The 27,855-nt window shown below is 39.9% G+C and overlaps 1 protein-coding gene across 1 annotated transcript; it reads right to left on the reverse strand.

Moving 5' to 3' along the window:
* Apn2 (aminopeptidase N) lies at nt 1-24,235 on the reverse strand (the record flags this gene model as incomplete). The annotated part of the gene is given in 15 exon segments (NM_001043369.1): nt 1-845; nt 1,211-1,289; nt 2,349-2,495; nt 4,050-4,224; nt 4,754-4,934; nt 10,909-11,043; nt 12,607-12,746; nt 13,522-13,717; nt 14,459-14,642; nt 15,726-15,807; nt 19,249-19,402; nt 21,021-21,204; nt 22,084-22,398; nt 23,331-23,489; nt 23,764-24,235. Coding segments are annotated over 15 exon segments (2,847 nt in total). The 3' UTR covers nt 1-599.
* Nucleotides 24,236-27,855: the final 3,620 nt, after the last annotated feature.

The raw sequence follows: 27,855 nt of genomic DNA on the forward strand, positions 1-27,855 counted from the left end.
AGGATTTTTATTTATTACGTAGTTTTAAATAACAACAAAAACATCTTAATTGTATCACCTATTCTGTTGGCACTTAGTGAATTAAAATTCTAAGTTACATAAATATTTAATATTACATTACGCTATTTATTATCATTATATTATTTTCATTTAAAATTTTCTTTAAGGAATTCCAAAAATGCCTCCACAGTCATTTAATAAATACTTATAAAACTTCTTTGAATTTATTTAAACGTGTCCAAAAATATACAAGTCAATCTTGTCACTTACATCTTATTTATAGGTATATTCAAAACTGTACTCAAATTTAAACTTATCTTAACAATTCATACTTCGCTTCTGAAGTAATAATAAATGAATGGGTGCAATTTATTGGACAACTGTTACAATTAGTGAATATTGAAAGAATTACGGAAGAAATACGACACGAGTATTGACTGTAAAATATTTGAAAATAAATTCAATGATGGCAGACACAAAAAAAAAACAATAAAATAAAATAATCCAATTAGCTAGCAACGATTATTTTGATATTTTAGACATTTGTTAAGATAAGTATTTGTTGTATTCGTAACTTATAAGCTACGAAAAGACTATGATTAATGAATGTTAAAGAAAGCGACAAAAGCAGATAGCAAAACAATAAAACCAGCCGTCGTAGAATGTGCTGCGGATGGTTCCTCCGGCTTGGGTTCTCCGTAGTTGTCTTCAAGCCAGTCCTCTACAACAGCAGCATTGTCTTTACCCCAAGCTATCGAAGCTGCGATGTGCTCTCTGATAGCTGAGATGGATGCTTGTTCTCCAGCTGTTAAGATGGCTTGGTGACGACTGATCAGCTGGTTTATCTATGAAAAGAAATTTATATAATAACTAGCTGACCCGGCAGACTTCGTAGTGCCTCAATCGATAAATAATAAACAAAAGGAATCCGTCCGACGGCGGGACACATCATAGGAAAAACAAAATTGTTATTTTTATTTAATTCCGAGCTTTTTGATATTTATTTACCTTTTAGAGCTTCCCTGTACTTTCATGAATAATTCAAGACCAAAATTAGCCAAATCGGTCCAGCCGTTCTCGATTTTTAGCGAGACTAACCAACAGTAATTCATTTTTATATATATAGATAAGGAAGCTGATGTTCTACAATAATCTGTCCAAACAATTACATTTACAATTACAGTTGTTTGTGTACTGGTATTATTCTTACCCTTTCAGCATGCGTTTCTGTGGTCAGTCTTCTTGCGAAGGCATTTAATATGTTAGTGGTCCCGGTGAGGCCTTGCACCCTGAGAAACAAAATACAGCTTCAACCCTCGTTCATACTTGGTAGACAGCATTATGGTTGTACTTCTAATTAGCTCATAAGTAAATTATCTTGCTGTCGTAACGAAAAGGATTATGCGACTAAATCAAAATGAAACAGCAAATTAAAAAAAAAAGAGTTAGTTACAGGTCCGCCTTACCGAAACGGCCAACTTTCTAGAGCATTCATTTCACTTCGAAGGCTCCGTCGATCAGGTATCTTTGGGGTAAGTCGTACGTATGGTTGCAGTAATGACCGCGGTAACCTATTCACCCCGCCAGGGCTCTGACCTCGGGGAGGATCGAACGCTTGGGCGAGCGTTCAGGGGAATCGGTGAGCTAGGCCCAGAAAATAAAGGTGAGAGAGAACAGGTACCATCCAATTAACACCATCCGCCTATTCCGTCACTAGTTTTGGTTTTTCAGCCGTGAAACAATACAATTAAGGAATTTCAGGTATCAAGGTGTGTGGTACGAATTTTTCTAATGAAAAACGTGCTTGACTCAATCTACCTAACTAATCTTGACTTCCAATAACTGAATCTAATCTATAAAAAATGTAATTTCTGTAATTATTGATGGTAGGTCTTCTTGTAATTCCCCACAAGTATATACCATCACCCTGACTATGTCTGCCATAAAATAATAATACGTCCCTTTTTGAAGAGTGGGGCAGCTACTGATATAGAATGGAGACTTAGAACTCATGTCTCGAGGTGGGTGGCGGCATTTATATTATTAATTACATTCATCTGCTATCCAATAAATAGACACAAGTTAAAAAAAATGTTTGTCATTACGTATTAATAGATGAATTAATTTTCGACCTATTAATAAAGGCTTCATGATTCACAAATGATATACAGCAATGCAATAAAATCTAAAAATAATATCAGCGCGGCAATGCTTTTGTTCCCAAGTTTTACTGTAAGTACGCCGTCAGAACAGAAGTTTTGATTTGGCCCTGTGGTACTTATTATAGGAAGCATTTTGTCCAGCGGCGGATGCCTGAATTAGAACTGAAAAAAAGAAAAATATCTCACCTCGGTTGGATCCTGTGGAAGTTTTCAATGACGAATTCTAAGGCAGCGTCCATGTTCTCTGGACTAGAGTTGATGACAGAGACGAGAATTGTGTGCCGGTCTTGTTCCCTCACTGGTGAGTTGGCATCGATAACTTGGTTCATGTAGCTAATGACAAAATTTGAAAAATTGTTTCATGACTAAATACTGATAATCTACAATTAACAGTATTTAGTCATAAAACCTATCATATACATAAATGTATGAATAAAGTGTAATTTACACTATATAATAATAATGTAATATATTATAACATTAATATAAATAAATACGTATTATATAAGACCAGACCCACGAGACTACCGCCATGTGGCATGTTGATTCAACCATCATTGTTTCAATAGTTGTGTCGGTACACGGCTTGATAGTTGATAGTGATAGTGAAAAGTTTGATCAAAACCTTAAGAAACTTTTGTTATCGAGTTAGTTAGGGCCCTGATACAGAAGGCATTATCCTCGATACAGCGCACATTGTGAAGAGGTTTCACACTCTAAAGTCTTAACCACTGGTGGCTTGTGTCGTAGACACCGCCATCAGCTGCAATCTATTTTTATATTACAGTGTTTTTTTGAAATTGTATTTTTTTAATAAGATTTTAAATAAATATAGTAGAATAATCTATACTAATATTATAAAGAGGAAAGATTTGTTTGTTTGTTTGTTTCGAATAGGCTCCGAAACTACTGGACCGATTTGAAAAATTATTTTTCCATTAGAAGCCGACATTGTCCCTGATGAACATAGGCTACTTTTTTTTTCATGTGTGTTTTAATGTTTCCGAAGCGAAGCGAGGGCGGGTCGCCAGTATAATTATAAAAAAAAAAACTACAAATATAATAATAACAACACCTAAGCGCATCGCTCTTAGCCCCAAACTGAGATTAATGTGTAACATAAAATAGCTATAAAACAACATTCATCAAATTAAGTATCAGTTTAATGATATGAAATTTCGTGGGCTTGCAATGTTTGGTGTACAAAACTTGAGGATCAATGGCACTCGCGACTGCCTGTATGGGGTATCATACATTTTTAATTTCATCAAATTGTAAAAATTACATTTCGAACTGTTGTTACAAGACACGATTCACTGGTGGTAGGACCTCTTGAGAGTCCGTGCGGGTAGGTACCACCACCCTCCCTGGGCTCCAGTAACCAGTTAATACCAGGTGGACTGTGATATCACACATCTAAGCAATACAAAAATTAAAAAAACATCAGGTGGGCGTGAGCTCGTCCACCTATCTAAGCAATAAAAATAAATAAATAAAACAATTGAAACTTATTTGCAAGTTACGGAGCTTCTAAAACTCTTTTTATCCATTTAAAAAAATTATAAATAATAACTTTTTTACTCTAAGCCACCCAAAAATTCTGTTGCATAAATTTAGACATGTGACGTGTGACGTGATGAATGATACCAATTTCAAAACAATATATTCTGCTTAAATTGTTATATACTGTTTTCTCATTTATTTTGCTCTAATAAATTTTGTGTGCTATTATTTTTCAAATGACAAAATTAATAGACCTGCTCCAAATTATTGGTTACTAAAAAAACAATACGGTTTATTTATTAGTTTGTTAGTACACAAAAAACTTCTTTGGCCAGAGGAGATTAAAATTGTAAAATTTGTAAAGGATTATAAGATTTTACTTACAAGGTACGCAGTTCAGGGTTCGAAGTACATCCCAGAGCATTGAGGAGGATGTTTTGCTCGCTTGAATCAGAGCTAGCCAAATATTGCTCCCAAAGGAAATTGAAATTATCTCTATCACCGCCACGTAGACCGGAACAGTACACTGTGTTTTGTAAATCCGGGTTCAGTCTTTGAGCTAAAGAAAAAAAAAATTGGTTAATTATTTTTTAAGTACACAATCCGATAAAATTTTCAAGACATATTGTTTAAAGTGGTAGGTAGAAGCTATTGTAAAAAAGAATAAATCTAGCAAAAATCTGAAATGCAGTAACGAAATACTAGTTGAGTTTGTATTTATATTTTTTTTTTTAGTCCACCTGGTGTTAAGTGGTTACTGGAGCCCATATACGTCTACAACGTAAATGCGCCACCCACCTTGAAATATAAGTCTAAGGCCTCAGTATAGTTACAACGGCTGCCCCACCCTCGAAACCGAAACGCATTACTGCTTCACGGCAGAAATAGGCAGGACGGTGGTACCTACCCGTGCGGACTCGCAACAGGTCCTACCACCAGTATGAGAAAAATCTATGAATAGTTACATGGGACACTATGAAGGAAAGCTTCTTCTTAGATCAAAACCAGAGAAAATTATCGCTAACATTCAGTAAAGTAGGAAGACATTTAAAATATCCTTTGAATACTGCAACCAGAAAACAGCTTACTTGGATTATTTCGGAACTGCTCCAACAGTTCCTGGGCTCTGGTGACGCATCTCTGGTTTCCGAGACGACAATTGATGTCCAATATGATATTTCTGTGGTAAGCCATAACATGCTCCTCGTTGGCAGTCGCCTCCCAACCAATTTCGTCATATAGAGGTGCAGTCAGTGTCAGAAGATACTCCTGTTTATATTTTATATAAATATGTATTAACCAAGTCAACTTTGGTAAAACCACTAATGTGTTCCAAGACAATTGAATTGGTAACGTAATACTGATTTTGCAGTTATCTTATGAAAATCCTAATGATTTAGAAATATCATACCCTTATGCATTGATAAAATGAATACAGTGTTACAAGTCTCAGTTTATAATCTTATCATGATATTTATAATCTTAACAATAATTATGTCAATAAGTCCAGACTGGTTTTTAAAGAAAATTATTTTAAATTGAATTAATTTAAAAACTCTTGCTTGCTTGACTAAGGCCGCTTAGTTTTGAGCAGAAATCACTTTTTGTATGGTTTTGTATTGCTGTGTAGGCTATATATAAGTTTCGTATCAAATTTTCAATGAAACATTCTCGCTCACGACTCGGTCGTGCGCGGACGTGCTTTCCGATCCGTGGCCCGCTTGCGAGCCGCGTCTCTGAACTCACAGTTGTGCTCGACAGTGTAGTGACCGTGAATACATCGTGCGTACAATTCGGTAGTGCGGACGTGCCGATCCGTTGGTCGCTTGCGATCTGCGTATCGAGGTCCATTTTTGTGCGCTAAAGTTTTGTAACCGCGAACCCACCCTTACCAACTGCCTTTTTCAAGGCAAAACCAATCGCTACGTTCAGCTTCCTGTGGCACTCACAGGCTAGCGATTTCCTAACCCTTCCCAAAAACAACAGTCTTTTTCAAGACTAGACCCCCGCTCGCGATTCTGCCTGCTGTAGCACTATACAGCCCGAGCGGGTTCCTTTCCTTTTCCCCGCCGATTGCCGTTTTCACGGCATAGGCATTCCCCCCCCCTGCTCCTTGCTGTCCTGCAGCACAGGGGGGTTACAAATCCTATCCGGGGCCTCGCCTTTCGGCGAGTTCAACAAAAGTCCCGGGGCCGCCCCCCCCGGGCAAGAAGACAGCAAGATGAGTGAAGATTGTGTCAGTGAAAGTGCTAGTGACATTGTCGGGTTCCTCCGGGATAGGTACCCGTCAATTAGGGCCGAGTACTTAGCGTATAGGGCCTCCCGTGGCAATCCCTCCCCCCCCGCGTCCGTCGCCGCGTATTTCAACCGTGCCTCGGAGGCACGCCGCGCGCCCCCCGCCGCCGCGTTAAGTTCGAGCGCACGTTCCAACGATGCGACTCACGAAGCGCCTAGCGCTACCCCCACCCCCGCGCCCGCGTCGGTTACGTCATCACGCGCTACGTCCGCCGCGACCTCGATCATTTCAAGTTCAGGCTCCGATACCGAATCGGAGATGGATTTCGAATCCGCGTCAAGCCCTCAGCCTGGAACTTCGGATGGGTTCCAAACCGTAACGCGCGGTAAAAAGCGTACTCGCGCCGTGGAGTCCCGGAACTCCACGACAAAACAAACGAAATCCGCGTCCGCCTCTCGACCAAAAGTAGTAGTTACACCGGAGTCGGACTCCGCGCGCCGCGTAACCCCACCGCCGCGTCCCAAGCCCGCGCCCGCTCCCAAAGTAGCTGCCCCGCCCCCGCTGATACTTCAAGAGAAGACAGCGTGGAATCGCGTGTCCCAGGCCCTTCAGGCAAATAAAATTAACTACACCCATGCGCGTAACGTCGCGCATGGGATTCAGATCAAGGTCGCAACGCCGGGCGACCATAGGGCCCTCTCAGCATACCTCCGAAAGGAGAACATAGGTTTCCACACCTATGCTCTTCAGGAGGACCGCGAGCTCCGCGTAGTAATACGCGGAGTCCCTAAGGAGCTAGAAATAGACTACATTAAGGAGGATCTGACCGCTCAGGCCCTCCCGATAGTTAGTGTGCACCGGATGCACAGCGGGCGGGGCAAACAGCCCTATAATATGATACTCGTGGCGTTAGAACCCACCCCGGAGGCCAAAAAGAAGATCGCATGTCTCACGACAATTTGCGGCCTATCCGGGATATCGATCGAAGCCCCCCATAAGCGTGGCACTCCCGGGCAGTGCTACAGGTGCCAACTCTATGGCCACTCGGCGCGCAATTGCCACGCGCGCCCCCGCTGCGTGAAATGCCTCGGCGATCACGCTACGTTAGATTGCGTTAGAGATAGGGAAACCGCGACCGAACCTCCCAGCTGTGTCCTATGCCTTAAGCAAGGGCACCCCGCGAACTACCGTGGATGTCCCAGGGCTCCGCGAAAACGCCCAACCCACCCAGCTCCGCGAACCGTCGGCCCAAAGACTTCGGCACCCTCAGTGCCGAAACCTGCCTTCGTGCCGGCTGCAGTTCCCACGGTTTCAGCGTGGAAAAAGCCGCTGCCGTATACGAAGGCAGGAACGCAAACCGCACCCCCGCCCCCGCTCGCGACACGCCCCGCGCCTCAGCCCCTGCTCGCACCTCGCCCCGCGCCCGCGTTCCGTCCCCCGCAACCCTCTGCCGCCAACGACTTCGCGCTCGTGCGCGACTTCGTCACCGCGGTGAACTTCGACCGTCTGCGATCGTTCGCTGACGCTATCCGTAGGTCGACAACCCCCGAACAGCGGCTCGCGGCCGCGTTCGATCACATGGACGTTTATGAGTCCGTGTCGCGTACGTTATAAAATCTTTACCGGTAATCAATGGCGCAAAAAGGTAGAGAAAAACCGTATTCCCTTACGTTAGCATTCTACAATGCTAACGGACTCGCGCGGCAACGCGATCAAATTTTTGAATTCCTCCGCGACAATCTTGTAGATATTCTATTAGTGCAGGAAACCTGTCTGAAGCCCTCGCGTCGTGACCCGAAAGTCGCGAATTACGTCATGGTTAGGAATGACAGACTCACCGCCTCCAAAGGCGGGACTGCCATTTACTATAGGCGGGCCCTGCACGTTGTCCCTCTCGATACTCCCTCGCTCTCTCATATCGAGGCGTCAGTGTGCCGTATCTCGCTGACGGGACACCAGCCGATCGTCATCGCATCCGTTTATCTCCCCCCGGACAAGCCCCTCCTGAGCAGTGACATCGAGTCACTGCTCGGCATGGGAGACTCTGTCATCCTGGCAGGCGATTTAAATTGCCACCACACTAGGTGGAACTGCCATCGTACAAACGTTAACGGTAGGCGTCTCGACGCGTTTATAGACGACCTCACCTTCGAAATAGTCGGTCCCCCAACTCCAACATGTTATCCGTATAACATCGCGCTCCGTCCGAGCACTATAGACCTGGCATTGCTTAGGAACGTAACTCTGCGCTTGCGTTCCATCGAAGCAATGTCAGAGCTCGACTCAGACCACCGACCTGTCGTTATGCAGCTCGGTCGCCCTCACAACCCAGTCACTGTTACGAGGACCATGGTGGATTGGAACAAGCTGGGCACGTGCCTAGCCGACGCCGCTCCGCCAATCCTCCCTTACGGCCCGGATTCGAATCCATCCCCCGAGGACACCGTCGAATCCATAAACATCATTACCGATCACATCTCTTCCGCGATCATTAGATCTTCAAAAGAAGTCGATGTGGAGGACAGCTTCCACCGCATCAGACTGTCCCCCGATCTTAGGAATCTCTTAAGAGTTAGGAACGCGGCAATCCGGGCCTACGATCGTCTTCCCACGCATTCAAACCGGATTCAGATGCGTCGTCTACAACGCGAAGTCCACTCCCGCTTAAGCGACGCGCGTAACGATAATTGGCATAGTTATTTAGAACAACTCGCGCCCTCCCACCAAGCATACTGGCGACTAGCTAGGACTCTCAAATCCGAAACTACCGCTACTATGCCTCCCATCTTACGCCCTTCAGGCCAACCACCGGCGTTCGATGACGATGACAAGGCTGAGCTGCTGGCCGATGCAGTGCAAGAGCAGTGCACCACCAGCACTCAACACGCGGACCCCGAACACACCGAGTTAGTCGACAGGGAGGTCGAGCGCAGAGCTTCCCTGCCGCCCTCGGACGCGTTACCCCCCATTACCACGGACGAAGTTAGAGACGCGATCCACAACCTCCAACCTAGGAAGGCACCAGGCTCCGACGGCATCCACAACCGCGCGCTAAAATTTTTGCCAGTCCAACTGATAGCAATGTTGGCTACAATTTTAAATGCCGCTATGACGCACTGCATCTTTCCCGCGGTGTGGAAAGAAGCGGACGTTATCGGTATACATAAGCCGGGCAAACCGACAAACGAAACTTCTAGTTACCGTCCGATTAGTCTCCTCTCGACGATAGGAAAAATCTACGAACGGCTCCTTAGGGAACGCCTCTGGGATTTTGTTACCGCGAACAAAATTCTCATAGACGAACAGTTCGGATTCCGCTCTAAACACTCGTGCGTACAACAAGTGCACCGCCTCACGGAGCACATTCTGATAGGACTAAATAGGCGTAAACAAATCCCGACCGGCGCCCTCTTCTTCGACATCGCGAAGGCGTTCGACAAAGTCTGGCACAACGGTTTAATTTATAAACTGTACAACATGGGAGTGCCAGACAGACTCGTGCTCATCATACGAGACTTCTTGTCGAACCGTTCGTTTCGATATCGAGTAGAGGGAACTCGTTCTCGTCCCCGTCAACTGACTGCCGGAGTCCCGCAAGGCTCCGCGCTCTCCCCGTTATTATTTAGTTTGTATATCAATGATATACCCCGGTCTCCGGAGACCCATCTAGCGCTCTTCGCCGATGACACGGCTATCTACTACTCGTGTAGGAAGATGTCGCTGCTTCATCGGCGACTCCAGATCGCAGTAGCCACCATGGGACAGTGGTTCCGGAAGTGGCGAATAGACATCAACCCCACGAAAAGCGCAGCGGTGCTCTTCAAAAGGGGTCGCCCTCCGAACATCACTTCGAGCATCCCACTCCGTAGTAGGCGCGCAAACACCTCCGCCGTTAGTCCCATCACTCTCTTTGGCCAGCCCATACCGTGGGTCTCGAAGGTCAAATATCTAGGCGTCACCCTCGACAGAGGGATGACATTCCGTCCCCATATAAAAACGGTACGCGACCGCGCCGCGTTTATTCTAGGACGACTCTATCCAATGCTTTGTAGTCGAAGCAAACTGTCCCTCCGTAATAAGGTAACTCTCTACAAAACTTGTATACGCCCCGTCATGACGTATGCAAGCGTAGTGTTCGCTCACGCAGCCCGCACCAACTTGAAATCCCTTCAGGTTATTCAATCACGATTCTGCAGGATAGCCGTCGGAGCGCCTTGGTTCCTTAGGAATGTGGATCTCCACGACGACCTGGAGCTCGACTCTTTTAGTAAGTATCTACAGTCGGCATCGCTGCGCCATTTTGAGAAGGCGGCACGACATGAGAACCCTCTCATCGTAGCCGCTGGAAATTACATACCCGACCCAGTAGACCGAATGGTAAACCGTCGACGTCGCCCAAAGCACGTCATTACGGATCCTCCTGATCCATTAACGGTGCTTTTAGGCACCACAAGCACCGGTCACCGTCCTCGTCGAACCCGTCGCTTGCGACGAAGGGCTCGACGAGCGAACTAACCCATAGACACAGCCCACTGAGTTTCTCGCCGGATCTTCTCAGTGGGTCGCGTTTCCGATCCGGTGGTAGATTCAGCGAAGCACTGCTCTTGCTAGGGTCAGTGTTAGCAACTCTCCGGTTGAGCCCCGCGAGCTCACCTACTAACGTTAGGGTGAAGCTGAAGTAGCCTCTCAAGGCTATCAGCATAGGTAGGGAAAAAAAAAAAAAAAAAAAAAATTCAATGAAACCATGTAATAATAATATAATTATTGCACAGTCATGTATAATACATATATTAGAGCCACTTACCATTTGTAATTTAAGAAGTTGGAAATCTGTATACTAGGTTTTACTTTAAGGTCAATATAATAATATACTGTAGTAAATTAGTAGATGAGTCACAAATCTACTGGCAAATATAAATTGCCTTAGGTAAATTCTGAAGATAGATTCCAACACTCTAAAACCCGGATGAAGATTGTAGAAATATTGAAGACGAGACAAGCACTTACCCTAAACAAATTGTATACTGAAGATCCGGTTAGAACGATATCTAAGTAATTGAAGGCAGGGTTAATGGCAGCCCAGGGAATGTAATCTTTCTCGTTGATCAGGTATCGAGAAATCTCGAAGGGAAGGTTGTAATTCTGGAAAATAAAAACACATATGAAATAGTTCTGTTACGGGAAAGCACATTCAAAGCTTGTTATACTTGAATGTGGGTGGTTGGATATAGGGGTCGAACCAGAGTGATATCTTTGGATGGATTGTGTTCAATAAAATAGCTCAAAAAATAACAAGAGTAAATATGAGTATACTATGGCGCTTACTTGCTCTAGCTACCGCTACTACTTCCATTACACTTACCCTCCGATATTTTTGTACTAGCAGATGTATGGAAATGGCAGTGCAAGGTAGAGAAGGAAGAGGTCGACCGAAGAAGATATGGATGGAGTGTGTGAATGACGATATGAGAGACAGAGGAGTGAGGGTTGAGATGACGGCTGATAGTAGAGAATGGAATAGAAAAAATCGCTGTGCCGACCCCACCTCGTTGGGATAAGGTGGAGAAAAAGAAGAAGAAGTTTTTGTACTTTCCGTTATTCCTACATACCTTAAGTTATGGTGATAGTGCATGCTATGAGCTCTTAAGTATCGGTCCTACCGTCTCGTCAGTTTATGCCGAGAGAGAACCTTGCGTTACAGTTTCAAGGATGGTCTTGAAACTAAAAACTACTCAGAAACCAAGACTTTGACCGCATGTTCGAAGATGTTTATAGATAGATGTCTATAGATTTACAGTAACTTACCAAGAGTGGCCTAAAATTGGATGCATTTCTATTTTATAAATAGCTCATATGGATGAATGAGCTTACGACACACCCGGTGTCAATGGTTTACAGGAATCTATAGATATCACAACGCGAGCGCTACCACCTATCTTGAGATATGAGGTTGAAATCTCCATTGCATTGTTTAACAGCCTTTCAAACCCGGAATAAGATGACTGTAACCCTTTACAAATCACTTTAATTATTTACAAGCCGTCAGCTATGCGGGGCAGCGAAGTTATTTATTTCCAGTCGCGTTCACATCGGGATTCTCTTTGTGCTCTCATTCAATAGAAATAATTCTGCTAAATACATTTTTTTACCTTTTGCATTTTCAAAACGGAACGGCAAATAGTGCGATGGAATTCTCGTTGGCTCGACGAACGCGATGTCGTGTTTTTAATTAAGATGGCAAATAAATGGGTAGGGAAGGTCTGTCTGTTTATTCCGAAACATTACTGAATTAAAGCGGCAACTTTTTTGCTGTAGATTTTTGTTTTTGTGGCAACGCAAAGAGTTTCGAATGATGAAAACTGTGGCTTAACCTTTAAAGGGAAATTAGCATATATGTACACATTAGTACGCTTGATTTTCTTTTGAAATTATTTATGTATTTAACCCTTCGCTAATACGTAGTAATTAGTGACCAATATTCATAATTATTGTATTTTTTTCTCTAATTGTATTTTTGGATGACGCCGTCGCTACTACTCGCGAAAATCGAAGTAAATATTGTCCTATATTGTATCGAAATCGAAAATGAAAAAGGTATGACTGCGCCACGAGGGCCCATACTATCTTCATTGGATATAAGTTAGTTTTACAACTATCACAAACTAAAACGCTCGGTTCATATTAATATTGTTACAATAGTCTTACCAGGCGCCCATTTCTGGCCATGTTGAAGGAATCGTCAAGAATCTGAGCGCGATTGAGGAGATGGATAACGGCATGATTGGTCTGTAAGACTCTTGCGAGGGCCGCCCAGTTCTCCGGATCGTAGTTCACGCGGTAGTAGCCTAATGTAGAGAAGACGCGTTAATTTTGGAAATAAGTACAGATCTTTGAAACTGAAAGCTTAAGTGAAACCACAATCAATAATATTTCAGTTGAGAACAACCAAAACAAGTAGTCCACTTCGAAGTAGCCACAACGGTACTTTTTATAGACGGCCTGATTTCTATTCATTTTTTATATAGAATTTCTTTACATGTAAATTATTCCGTGTGTCATATTAATATACATTTGATACATGTGTCATAAAATATGCACATTTTTTTTTCTTTCATATATTTAATATTTTTTTGCGGATGGTAGGATGTTTTACAAGTCCACACGGGTAGGTACCACCACTTGCCTAATTCTGGCGTGAAGCAGTAATGCGTTTCGGTTTGAAGGGTGGGGCAGCGGTTGTATTGTAAAAAGTTGAGTCTATAAAGCTCATATTTCAAGATGGATGGCGGTACTTATGTTTTGGTGTCTAACCCCTTAACACCAGATGTGTCGTGAGCTCATCCTCTTATCTAAGCGATAACATATAAATATATTATCCATTACATTTTGTTTAAACCACAATTGCTAAATGTTTGCTTTCTTAACAAGATATGTAAGTTGGAAGAGATTTCTCGTGTTGTTCCTAAATGTTTTATTCAAAAATGCTCTTTCAACTAAATCGGTTCATTTAGAAACATAGAGATTGGTAAAAATCGAATTCTACAGTTACTATATTAATTTCTACCAACATTAACCATCGTACAAATATTTCGAACTTTCAAAATTTTAAAATGTATTCACCAGTCTGTTGCTTGTTAAAAATGAACCATTCGGCGTTTGCCAATCCAGGAATGTCGATCGAGGTGGCAGGGAACGACGGTGGGATCCAACCTTGGGGTTTTGTGTCAGAGAAATCAATGTTGGAAGACAGCACCCAGTTGACTGGCACATGCCAACGGTCCGTTGACGTCAGAGAGCGGTCTGTGAGATATCGCTCCTGGAAAGAGGAAAAAAATTGCAAACAAATTGAATAATATAGCTTATAATCAGCATTGGTCTAATTTATGATTATTGAAGACAACCCTAGCCATTCAACGTTATATTCACGCGTTCTTAGTTCAACATCAGATGGACTAAGTGGCACCCTAAGAGCTTATTTTCGTGGTAGACATAAGCTTCGCACGTGGTTGCGAAAATTTTACTGGTAAGCTTTTACTGGTGGTAGGATATCTTGTGAGTCCGCACGGGTAGGTACCAGCACCCTGCCTATTTCTGCCGTGAAGTAGTAATGCGTTTTGGTTTGAAGGGTGGGGCAGCCGTTGTACAGTAAAAACTGAGACTAAGAACTCATGTCTCAAGGTGGGTGGCAGCGTTACTTTCTAGATGTCTATGGCCTCCGGTAACCACTTAAGATCAGGTAGGCTGTGAGTACGTCCAGGCATCGAATCAAACTTTTTTTTTAACAACACCCAACTCCAGTTGTCGACTTTGTTATAAATTCAAAATTATTTAACTGTTGTCGTGTTGCTTCTAGGCCAGGTAACAGAGGCTAATAATAATTTGTAGATACATATAATGGTACAGGTCAAGATTGACATGATCTGAAAACAGCAAATTTAGGAGCTAGTGATAAGAGAATGGGGTGTATTCGAAGATACCTACACTCAGCAGACACGGGTTGAAGAAGAGATAAGAAATTCATAATAGAAAGAAAAATAATAAAAAAAAAAATCTGTACCTGAGAAATAAAGACCGAATTAGCGTTCGGGGCGCTCTTTCTCACGTTCAACACTGGGAACCCTCCCTGGTTGACCCATCTGTTCATCACATTGGAGATCGAGTACGGGATGCTGTGGTCGGACGCATCCAGGGCTTGTTGGAGAGCAGCATATAAGTCTGACGGCCCGGCAGCACGACGGGAGCTATCACAGGTTAACAAAATGAAATCATCACCTCACTTTTGTTTTTTATTGCTTAGATTGGTAGACGAGCTCACAGCCCACCTGGTGTTAAGTGGTTACTGGAGCCCATAGACATTTACAACGTAAATGCGCCACCCACCTTGAGATATAAGTTCTAAGGTCTCAGTAGTTTTAGAAGTCGTCGTGGCCTAACGGATAAGACGTCCGATGTATTCGTGTTGAGCGATGCACCGGTGTTCGAATCTCAGGCGGGTATAAATTTTTCTAATGAAATACGTACCCAACTAATGTTCCCGATTTAAAGTTTGACTTTAACTTTCGCGCGCTTTAACAACTGGTTCTTATCAATTACATCCTCAGCAACAAGATATAATAGGCGCATTTACTGAAGGTCATCGCATTACAAAACAAAATCTACCTCCAATTGAATAGCTACTCAGGGATTTGTGTCTTTCTATACTTATCTTGAGTTCTAAAAGATACATATCTTAAAACCGAATTTAAGAACGAATAATCTGAGTGTTATGATGAGAAAGGTTTTTTTCTAAGCACACCAGTTACACCTGAGGATTTTAGAACAGATAGTTGATCCGGCTAATGAATACGAGAATATCTTCTAACTAGTTGCTGATACCCTAGTGTGTTCGCAGTTCCTTATCATTTAATAGCATTACCTATTCCAATTACAATTTCCTAAGAATTACCACGTCTTTATTCCGTTTATAATTATTAAAAATAATAAGTACTATGTATATATTTTCTATAATAATTATCTATAGTACACCGCAACATACCTGCTATATTTTTATATTTTCCAGAATTTCTGCAAATTAAACGGTTGTCTGGAAGAGATCGCTTTTAGCGATAAGACCGCCTATTGTACAAATGTATCTGCTTTTTTTGATTGTTTTTTTAATGTAAATTATGTTTTGGTGTGCAATAAAGTGTATTCTCTCTCTCTCTCAAAATACTTTCTATTGTTTGTCACGGATTTTTGCGTTGGAATACTGTTTATCCGACTGAGTGAAAACTTCAAGCTGCATTTCAGAATAATTTAGAGATGTTAATAATATATTTACTTACTTGTTAATGATGTAAATAACGAGACCTCGTCTGAATATTTCCGGTGTCAGGAAATGATGCAACATTCTGATCACCGAGCCGGCTGTCAAAGAAATTACCGTTTTTATCAGTTATATACAAGAAGAAAGATACAGGAAAAAGAAAATTTAACAAACTTTTATTAGTTTGATCTGTCTAAGTAACGAAATCTTTCGATTAAACTACAAAAAAACATTTCTTTTTCCCACCAATTCGCTGGTAACTTTAGGGCTACAACCAGGCGGGTAGTTGTGCTCACGGGCTCCACCAGAGAGAATTTAACACTAGCCCTAGCAAGAGCAGTGCTTCGCAGAATCTGCGATCGGATCGAAATCTTAGTGGGCTGTGTCTATTGGTTAGTTGGCACGTCGATTTCTCACGAAGACGGTGACCGGTGCTTCAAGAGCTTAAAAGCATCCAGAGTGAAGCTGAAGGATCCGAAAAGACATGTTTCGGGCGATTACGGCTTTGCGTCATCTACTTACTGGTGGTAGGACCTCTTGTGAGTCCGCGCGGGTAGGTATCACCACCCTGCCTATTTCTGCCGCGAAGCAGTAATGCGTTTCGGTTTGAAGGGTGGAGCAGCCGTTTTAACTATATTTGAGACCTTAGAACTTATATCTGAAGGTGGGTAGCGCATTTACATTGTGGATGTGTATGGGCTCTAGTAACCACTTAACACTAGGTGGGCTGTGAGCTCGTCCACACATCTAAGCAATAAAAAAAAAAGCGTTGCCCCGTCGTCTAGGCCGGATAACTTCAATATTTCATGCGTAAGCAATAACCCAATTTATTTTATCAGCCTCTTCACGCATCTGCAGCAGAAAATGTCGAACCTTGAAATGATTGTAGCTGTATTTTATTATTGGTATCATTGTGTAAATTTTCGCCACCAATAAAACTATCGAGCTGTGTGTGATGCAAGAAACGTGTGCCGTTGCGATTGGTTCAGAATATTGTTCCCTGACCCCACTATCCTATAGAGGTGTACGATTACTGATTCAGAAATACACACGCCAATTTCTTTTTGAAATAAAAGCATGTTATATTTTTACTGAAATCTCAAGTCCAGAAATAATAATAGTGATTTCAAGTGTGGCATATCTATTGTCGCTACACAGCCCATTAACCAGTTTGCTATCAAAGCATGCGTTTTGTTTTTCAATTTTATCATTTTGGCAGAAACAAATAAGATGGCGGCCTCGACCCGGGTTAGTTGACAAAATTTTCTAAAACCAGTACAAGACTCTTGAACTTCTGATTAAGCGCCAATAAGACCCATAAAATGTAAAGTCTCTCTAAAATAACTCTAAGTAAATTAAAAAAAGTTAGCACGGCTACTACTAACTTCGTTTTCATTTCCGATTACGCCTATTTTAGACCACACAGTTCCCAAGTAGTTGGGACATAAAATAGCACACGAAGTGTGGATAGATAACCGAGATAAATGTCTATCCAGCAATTTCTCAATTTCGATAACAAGAACATCGATGTTTCCATCAACCATAACTCAGGTTGGGGCCAAAAGATTAGCGATTTATACAATGAATACTAAACAAACGAACTGTAAGTTAAAAAAATCAATCGTTGCCAATATCACTAACCAAAGCCCTCAAGAAAACATTTCGCGTTTTTTTCTTATTATATTAGTAGTCATTATACAAAAACTTTACAGTGCGATTTTGTGCTTGAGATCTTTTTCGTGACAACAGTGAGTGATATGGCAGTAGATTGAGAGCATTAAAGGATGAATGAAGCAATATGTGCAGTAAATATTTAGTTCAGCTATAGGTTTTTCATTTCGTGAATTAGCTGTGCATTTTTTGTTTCCGTGAATAAAGGTAACTATGATCTGTTAGGTTCGCGTCTGCTAGTATACTTAGTAGTATAGTTGTAGCAATAATTAGAACTTACCACCTACGTCTAGTCAATTTTAAATGTTGATTATTTAACTTTGAATTCAACGAAACATTATTTATATCCATCAAAGTTTAAAAGAGGCCAAAACACTTTTTTATTTTTTGGGTGAACGAGCTCATAGCCCACCTGGTGTTAAGTGGTTATTGGAGCCCATAGACATCTACAAAGTAAATGCGCCACCCACCTTGAAATATAAGTTCTAAGGTCTCAGTATAGTTATAACGGCTGTCCCGCCCTTCAAATCGAAACGCATTACTGCAGACGGCAGACACGGCAGGGTGAACGTACACCTATCCGTGCGGACTCACAAGAGGTCTTACCACCAGTAAAGTGTTTTCAGTTGCATTGCGGTCTATTAATCGTTATAAATAAATTACTATAAAACAATATCTTGATCCAATCAATGTTTTGTTGGGATTCGTAGTCTACAAACAACTTACACTAAACTTAACTTAACTTAACACTAAGCGCTGAAAAGGTTGCGGCACTTGAAGTCAACGTAACCCCGTTTTGGCACTGACGTCATTGACAGCAAAGTTTTACATGATTTTACCAAGATCGCTGGTTCTATGGCCCGAACAAACACGTTCTTTTTGATATGTAATTCTTTGTCACTTCAGCTTTGACGTATGATTTATCTCGCACGTAACAAAAACACGAAGAGGGAAAACCGAGTGAAAGATAGGTTTTTATGACTCATGTATGCAGTAATTAACTTTGGCATAGCATACTAACTGCCTTGATCTATTAATTTACATTAGCTTTATTAGTTTTGCGTTATTCATTAAGTCTTTTATGATGGGAAGTAGCCTGTTCTGGTTTGAAGATTGGGTCTTTATATCTTCAGTAACCACTAGGCACTCGGAAAGCCGTCATGGGCAGTGGTTAGTACTGGACGTTTTTTTTTTTGCTTAAGTGGGTGGATGAGCTCACAGCCCACCTCATGTTAAGCGGTTACTGGAGCCCATAGACATTTGCAACGGAAATGCGCCACCCACCTTGAAATATAAGTTCTAAGGTCTCAAGTATAGTTACAACGGCTGCCCCACCCTTCAAACCGAAACGCATTACTGCTTCACGGCAGAAATAGGCAGGGCGGTGGCTTGGACCGCTTCAGACACGATAAACTGTCTGCTGAGACGAAACTTTTAAGCCATCATAATCGGGTCTGTGTATTCAGAACTACACAACAACCACTCTTTGAGTAGCTTTGATTTTATAGAATTTTACTTAAGCGACTGTCGATTTTCATATTCCATATCTTTACTTACATTACTATTTGAGATAAGATACCTTCAATAACTTTCAGTACACAAATTAAGGGTAATGTAAAATTCTGTGAAATAAAACCAGAAGAAATATCCGCATCGGCCAAAATGGCAGTTCGCTTAAACCTATTTAATAATCAGTGTGCTTAGTGCGAGTTTCTTAACGTTCTCGATAGCGTAAAAGTTAACCCAATTTTGTATGCAATTGGAACAGCGCCCCTAGCGGCAAACGCACGCAAACGATTCCATTTCATACAAATTATGAACTCTGCACACTGTATTCGAATTAGAGATCAATTCAATACTAATAATCTTACATTTTTGATAGGCAATGGCGTTAAATTGTCCCATGATCTGAGAAGGAGTGTAGACCGCGTGCGTCATGGGGTTGATAGTGAGAACAGCATCCGATTGGAACACATTCTGCATGGTCACCACAAACTGCTCCATCATACGCCATTCCGGAAGTACCTGTACCAAAATAAATTAATATAATTTAAGAGAACTAATGGTCCCCCAGTAGTCGAAATTCGACTAAAATTAATTGAAATTATAAGTAACATTATTACGGTTCTATTAATACGCTTTTATTAGCTTCAGACGTATGTATGTATGTTTGTAACGGAATCTTTGAACATAATTTTGACCCTCTTCAAAACGTCGGATTAACTCGAAATTTGGTATCCTTATTAAGGACCGATGACAATTCAATATTTAAAAAAATTAAAAAAAAAAGGAATGATAAAACTGAAACTCAACTAAAAAATAAAAAATAAATAATAGCTTAGAAAAAACTAACAAAATACGCTTTTACAGAAAATTCAACTGGTTTTCAGGATATCATCAAAATAACCCTTCTACTCATATCTGTTCATAAAATATAACTACTTATACCATGCACCCTATGAAAGTTTATTTTCTACTTTTTAGTTGGATTTCCTATAAAAGCGTATTTTGTTAGTTTTTTTAAGCTATTATTTATTATCAAAGACTATTATACTTCTATATTCACAAATTTCACCAAGACTACACTATAGACAAATAATACTCGCATTAAAGACAAATAATATAAACCTATTCTCAATTTGACCAAAAGTTGACAATAAACAAAGTAGAGTATAACACATGTGTTATGTCAAATATATGGTAGTGTGTGTAATGTTTTTTTTTTTTATTGAATAAAGTATTTTTTTTAAATGATTAAAAAATATATATGAACATTCTGCATTCCTTCTCTATATTTTATGTGTGGGAAATTTTATACTCCTCTGTCCGCGCAATTTTAGTAAAAAGATGTACAAAGTTTTTGCTTCACGTATTAATATCAAGATGTATTAGACAGTCTTACATTTTTCAGATTGGGCAAGAAACTGCATGACGGGTAACTCTTCCTATATATTTACGACTCACAAACATCCTGTCATGTGAAGCAATAGTTTATTTATTATTATTTGACTGTACTATTATAGAAAATTTACGGCTATGCCAACCCTGTATGAACAACGCTTAAGAGCATCATCGTAATAAATCATAGAGATTATTTCCTCAGCAAGCGAGCTTGTGACAAGGTGATTGGTTTAAGCAGAGAACCTTGCACAATACATTTCTCAGTGTGTAGCGTGCCTAAGAGTATTTTTCCTCATTTGATCTAAATGCCCTACCCATTGGCTCATCATCTTTTCGATTCGGTGACTTTGATTCTCCTGTAGATCTCACTGGTTATGATTCGTTCAGGTAAGAAAACTAAAAAAAAATTTAAGCCTCCCATGTACAGTCCGCAATTACCCGCGTTACAATCAATATTCTGACATCTAATGATATTAACACCATTTTTTTTCCTACCTAAGCTGATAGCCTTGAGAGGCTATATTAGCTTCGCCCTAACGTGTAGGTGAGCTCACGGGGCTCAAACCGTTGCTAACACTGGCCCGAGCAAGAGCAGTGCTTCGCAGAATCTATCACCGGACCGGAAATGCGACACACTGAGAAGATCCGGCGTGAAACTCAGTGGGCTGTGTCTGAGGGTAAACACCGATAGTAAGGTAGTGATTTATCTCCATACATAGCCCAGACAGAGACACGAACTTACCAAATCAGTGGCGAAACTCTCGAAGAACGTTGCGAAACCTTCGTTGAGCCAAGTGTAAGTCCAGGACAGCGGACCCACTTCATTGCCGTACCACATGTGCACATTCTCGTGGCAGATAATCCTGGCAATGTTCTGCCTGGTCGCTGTGGTCGTTACACCTTCCGTCACCAGCAATGCCACTTCCCTGAAAGAGACACCCGATCACATTGTGACCCATATTGAATTCTCTCATTTTAGTGGTATTAAAACTTATGGCCTTGTCAAATCCTAAAGTAGTTTCTGGCGAACTGTAGATTCTCAATACAGGTATATTCGAAATATTTTCAAAACTAGCCCTTAGAGTTCGTATTCATACAACTATATTCAAAACTTGCCCAATCATTATTAGTACTCATTTCCATATATTTATATTGAGAAAAAATATTATACGTATATAATGTAATAAGTATTGTACGTATTGAATATATTCAGGATTATACTATTTACCAATATGTCTATAACTCTATATTTATACCTTGTATATGACTTATGTAAAACAAATTAATGTTACAAAAAAAATTCTAAATATCTAATGAAGCTAAAGCAGTATTTTTTAGGATTTTTTTAAATTATGTTTAAGATGCTTCCGAAACTATAGATTTAAATGGGACTTTTCCCTGTATTTGGATTAGCTTCTGTATCCATATCCATAAAATATAACATAAACAAAAGTATCAGACATGTGGTGGTATTCTACAAATCATTACAAATTATGAATAACTAGGGATATCTTAACGAATTTGAAAAATTAAGTAAATTGTCCTCTTTAAAATCAGGCTATCTATACTTGTTTTGAAAAGCCAGCATTTAGTCACCTTGTGTTTAGTGACTCGTTGAAATTAGAATAATACCAAAAATTTAAAAGTAGCATTAATTGTGTTGAGTTTTAACAATTTCGCTAAACAATAAAGATTAGACATTAGCAGCTCAGCAGTGATTTGGAAACTGTACAAGTAAACAAATGGTTCACGATTACAAATTAATCTGGGAAACACTTAAATAATCATAATGTGTACACACTTACCTGTAAATGACAAGACCCCAGTTCTCCATGGCACCCGCAGCAAAATCGGGAACGGCTGCTTTATCTAATTTAGGGAAAGCATAAGGGAATTCGTTGTACGCTTCCAAAGCGACCATGTTCTTTTGTCCGAAGTCCATTGCGAAGGCTGCGTTGGTCTGGGTTCCTGGCCTAGAATATACCCTGAAGGGGACTCTGTAGATGGGGTTTTGCTCGTTGCTAACGTGCTCGAAGTTCGACACGAGATAGGCGAGCAGGTACGTCGACATTACGAGGGTGTCTTCAAACTCGTGCTTCACGTAACCCGCCACGTCCTCCCTAAATAAAAATATTGGTGATTTTCAGTGCAAATTATAATTTTGGTGGTTTGTTCAAATTCAAATTCAAATTCAAAATAATTTATTTCAACTTAGATGTCAGTATAACACACTTGTTGAATGTCAAAATATAAATAACAATGTTAACTCTACAAGGGTTCCAAAAAAAGCCACAGTCCTGAGAAGAACCGGCGAAACAAACTCAGCGGGCTTTTTTTTTTTTTGTTTTTTCTCAAATATTTTCTTTTTTTTTAAATAAGTTATAATATTTGCAATTAACGAAATCACAAGTTAAAAAATACAATTAAAAAAAATTAATAATAATAAAAAATGAAAAGGCCAGGAGCGAACGCCTCATTCCTACATAGTGCCATCTAGTAAATAATCCTTAACTTTATAATATGCCTTGTTGCACAAGCGTACCTTGACAGTTTTCTTAATTCTATGAACAGGTAGTAATTGAATTCAAATAGATATGGAGAAGATCAACAAAACCAATGCATTTATTTTATCAAAAATCTTGCGGTTGGCGCTTGTCACTTATATTATCGATCAAAACGTCTCCCTTGTGTGCAAGTGAAAGTGACAATATTACGCGTTATATTGAGTCAAAATTATGTATTATTCATGTAATTTGTTTTCATATCTTCAGCAAATATATTATAATTTAAGAAGTGCAATAACGGTTATTATTATAAATAGAGATATTAGAAATGATGTTAGATGCATGTGACTAAGAGATGTACGGAAATGGTTGTGCAAGGTAGAGGAGAAAGACATGGATGGAGTGTGTGAATGATGATATGAGAGAGAGAGGAGTCAGTGTTGAGATGACGACTGGTAGAAAAACGGAATAAAAAAAATCGCTGTGCCGACCCCACTTAGTGGGATAAGGTGGAGAAAAAGAAGATAATTAGATGTTAGAAAACTCACTTCAATGGGACAGCTCTTTCGGGAGTATTGTGCCTAACAACCGTGTAGGCTGCTGGTGCGTATATGGTAGTTCTGAAAATAGCTTTGATAGCCGGCTCATCGTAGCAAGGGAATGCACGGCGGGCAAACGTTGGTTGAAGTTGAGAAGTTACCAGATTTCTGAAACATTATTCTGAATTTTTATCGGAGACTAAAAGTTTGCCAAATTAAATCAGATAAACAGTCTTGTGCCAATTTTATAACTTTAAATACTTCACTGTAATTTAGTATTAATAAAAGAGAAATTTATATTATTTAAAAACGCAGATAAGAATGCGTATAACATACATATAGCAGCATTTTTTTATTTTACTCTTAAATTGTAGCGAACTCATAGAGATAAACAATCCGAGAATTAGTCAATAAAATCTACGAATATCACTGAAATACTTACACAGTTCGTCCATTTTGTTGGTATGTAGATACATATACTCCGAACATGTTGGGCGCGTATTTAGATTCATAATCAATGTTCACAATATACGGCTGGTCTGGAAGGAGCTGTGTTCTGGTACTGATTCTCAAAAAATGCGTATCATCAGTTGCTAGAGTGAAACTAGCAAACAAGTTTTCGTTGCTGCTCCTGTCAGTAAAAACACTAATGCTTCTAATGGTCATCTCCATGGCTTGGACAACGATAACATTTGTTGCAATCCTGGGGATAATTCTGATGCTGACCTTCCCGTTGAAACTGACGGTATTGGCAGGATCAATGAATAAACTGACATCGTAGAACGTGGGGAATGATTCTCCGGGTAGGACATACTGGGAGGCCAGATCCGTATTCCTTGTGACGTTGTTCAAAGTGCTCGTTGGGAACGAGTAAGCTGAGCCCAAAAGGGCGGTGATGAGTAGCAAATACATATCTGGAATTAATAAAATGATATTTATGTGACGAAAGAAAGATTCCTTTAGGTTATTCTTTTGATAAGTTGTTGTCCTCCTCCGTGCATCGTGCTCCTCAATGCTGAGGATTGTGACCTTTACGGAGCACTTTTATTAGGACTATGTTCCTTCATTCCTTCCTGTCCACCAGGAAGTGGATAGTGACATTGATGCCGGAGTCCAAAGTCGTCTTAATCTGATCGGACCAGCGCATGGGACTACGCCCTCTAGGCCTCTTTCCTTCCACTAATAATATAAGTATACATATAAGTTGTTGTATAATGACATAATTCATGTACAAAAAATATTTCTTTTTCAAACCCAAAGATTCTATGATGTAAAGTAAACTGAAGTAAATAAATCTAGTAAAATATACAAGTTACTTCATAAAATATTGCCAGCCAATTAGGAAAAGACCAAAACTAAAGTATTTACAACATATAATTAGATACGTCGTTATAAGTTATCAAGTTATCTCTGGTAAGAAAGTTTTTAACATTCGACAACAAATTCTGGAGTTCGCGTGCTATCTAAAAAACTTGTTTCCGGTAGAATTTCACGAAACTAACTCACGCTAAGAATTAAGTGGTCTAAAGGAAAGGTCTAAAATAAATAAAAAATATACAGCCTAGAAGTACAGGTTTATAGTTAACGAATTTAAAATTTACTAACTACTACTACTTTTTGAGTTATTTGGATAATTAGATAAGCCCAATGCAGTCGGATTGAAATTATGATAATTAGGAGCTCACTACACACATACTCGTATGCCTGGTAGACAAAAATTCTGTCTCCATGAACACTGAAAGTATATCTAAAGTTCTCGAAGTTTTATATTCATTGTTAATTTCAATACATGTAACAATTATAAAATTGTAAGAAATTAGTCCCCTACTTTTCACGTCTTCACATATAGGTTTCATATCACGTTGAACGCCACATGAAAAATCGAGTATTTCAACGAGGGCTCCAATGTAAACGCTTCCTACAAGCCACAGATTGCAGCTGTCAAACAAAACGCGTATGAAAATGAGCCACGTGACCCTTTAGGCGAACCGAACTGCCTTGGTTTTCAATTCCAATAGAAAGTTGTAGTTTTTATCAAGATTACATACAGCCTTTTGAAATATTTTAAAAACCAGACCGTAAAAGCCGCTAATTTTTATCTTATTTGTGTTATGTGGTTACCGGAGCGTATAGACATCTAAAACGTAAATGCCGCCATCCACCATGAGATATAAGTTCTAAGGTCTCAGTTTTTACAGTACAACGGCTGCCCCACCCTTCAACCCGAAACGCATTAGTGCTTCACTGCTGATATAGACACGGTGGTGGTACTTACTATTGCGGACCCACAAGGGGTCCTACGATCAGTAACTACACAAATTGTAATTTTGCGGGTTTGATTTTTATCACACGATGCTATTGCTTCACCGTTGAAGTCAATCGTGAACATTTGATAAGTACGTACTTCATTAGAAAAATTAGTACCGGGATAGGTACCTGCTGGGTTCGAACACCGTTGCATCGCTCGATTGATTAATAGTATTGTTTCATCATGGAACCCTTAATGTATACAAGGTGACCTGCAACATCATCATCATCATTTCAGCCTATCGCCGTCCACTGCTGAACATAGGCCTCTCCAATAGATTTCCAGTGTGACCGGTCCATTGCCACCTGCATCCAACGAGACCCAGCGCTTTTTAGTAGGTCGTCGGTCCATCTAGTAGGTGGCCGTCCCACACTGCGTTTGCCAGTACGTGGTCGCCACTCCAGGATCTTTCTGCCCCATCGACCGTCCTCTCTTCGTGCTATGTGGCCGGCCCATTGCCACTTCAGTTCACTAATTATTACATGATTAATATGTAATATAATGATTATTAAAATATTAATATGTAATATAATGACCTGCACATGATTAATCTAATTCAATAAAACATTAGATAATAGTTTAATTGTTATAAACTCCCAAAATTTTATTTACGTGCCATATAACCAATATTTCCTATTCAACGAAGATAGCGATTGATAACAATTGTATGTTCGCTTATCTGCAAGCATCTTGACCATATTTGCGAGAACTCAACTGTTAGGATTTTTGGTTGGGGTTGAGGCTCTTGCTGATTTTGCGCTATCGATTTATAGCGGATAAGATAATTGTGGCACTTGACATACCTGAGATGTTACTCAATCGACAGAATCACTTCGGATGAGACTCTCTGCAACATTTTGTTAAGGAATTGCCTAACTCTCTTAACTTTCTAGGTTTGATTTTAAGATTAATTAGTCCATATTTCTTTTGTTAATTTTCTATTATTACTTTTCGTGTTTCTACCAAAACCAAAAACCTTAGTTAATTTAAAAAAAATAGAAATCGGTTGCAAGTAGAAAAAAATTCATTCTTCCATTAACATTATTATTTTGTGACTAATAGAGACGAAATCGAATATATTTGACATATTATATTTTGAACATTCCTATAACTATATTATTAATTTAAGCCATGCTGCAAATGCGTAAAAACAAAAGAAATAAGTGAAATCAGTTCAAAGAGCTGTTTATTGATTTTTTTACTCAAAATTTCTCATTGATGAGATGACAGCATGTGTGTGTGCTTTAGAAGATACTTATCTGTTATTTCAACGGCATGTCGTACTTATTATTTGTTACCTTATACCTAGTATACTACTTTGTTGTTTTAAATACAAACTCCCAATTTATTAGGTAATATATATATATATATATATATATATTTTTTTTGGTTTATTATTTGTTTCGATTTTATTCGACACTAGCTGAACCGGCAGACTTCGTAGTGCCTCAATCGATAAATAAAAGACCGACGGGGGACACATCAAAGGAAAAACAAAAATGTTATTTTTATTTAATTCCGAGCTTTCTCATATTTATCTACCTTTTGAACCATCTCTGGACTTCCACAAATAATTCAAGACCAAAATTAGCCAAATCGGTTCAGCCGTTCTCGAGTTTTAGCGAGACTAACGAACAGCAATTCATTTTTATACATAGAGATTATTCATTACTTAAACTAATGAGCCTTCGCGTTGTGACATGAAGCTGAAATCTCAAGTGTAACGAATAACCCTACAAACCTGTCCCATCATATAACACTATCCACTTTCAAACAAAAGAAAGTTAAAAGTCTTGAAATAACCACTACCCTACCATTTAAAACGACTTACATGTTTGTTTAGACTGCTTAAGTCCAATGTGAAAGAAAACAAAACCTCTGGCATCTTTAAATTGAGTTAATTATTGGGGATTTTCTTTAAATTTATCCAAGTCAAGTAATAAAATTTATTAAACATTAATATTAGAGTCCATAAATTAATATGTATCGACGATAAGATAAGACCTTTAATGATAAGCCGACGAGATAGATATTAGTTATTAGTCTTAAAAAATGCGAATTAGCTTATCGCTTCTATGGCCCAATAAAAGAGCAAGAGAATGAAATAGGAATCGATCAATGTATCACGATGGAATATCTATCTCTCTGAAATCCTCATTCAGAGAAATTGATGGTTTAGTTACTTACACTGGCTCACAGTGTATTGAGGTACGAGGTCAAAATCTC

Source organism: Bombyx mori, chromosome 9 (genome assembly GCF_030269925.1).
Source record: "Bombyx mori chromosome 9, ASM3026992v2".
Classification (NCBI taxonomy): Eukaryota; Metazoa; Arthropoda; class Insecta; order Lepidoptera; family Bombycidae; genus Bombyx; species Bombyx mori.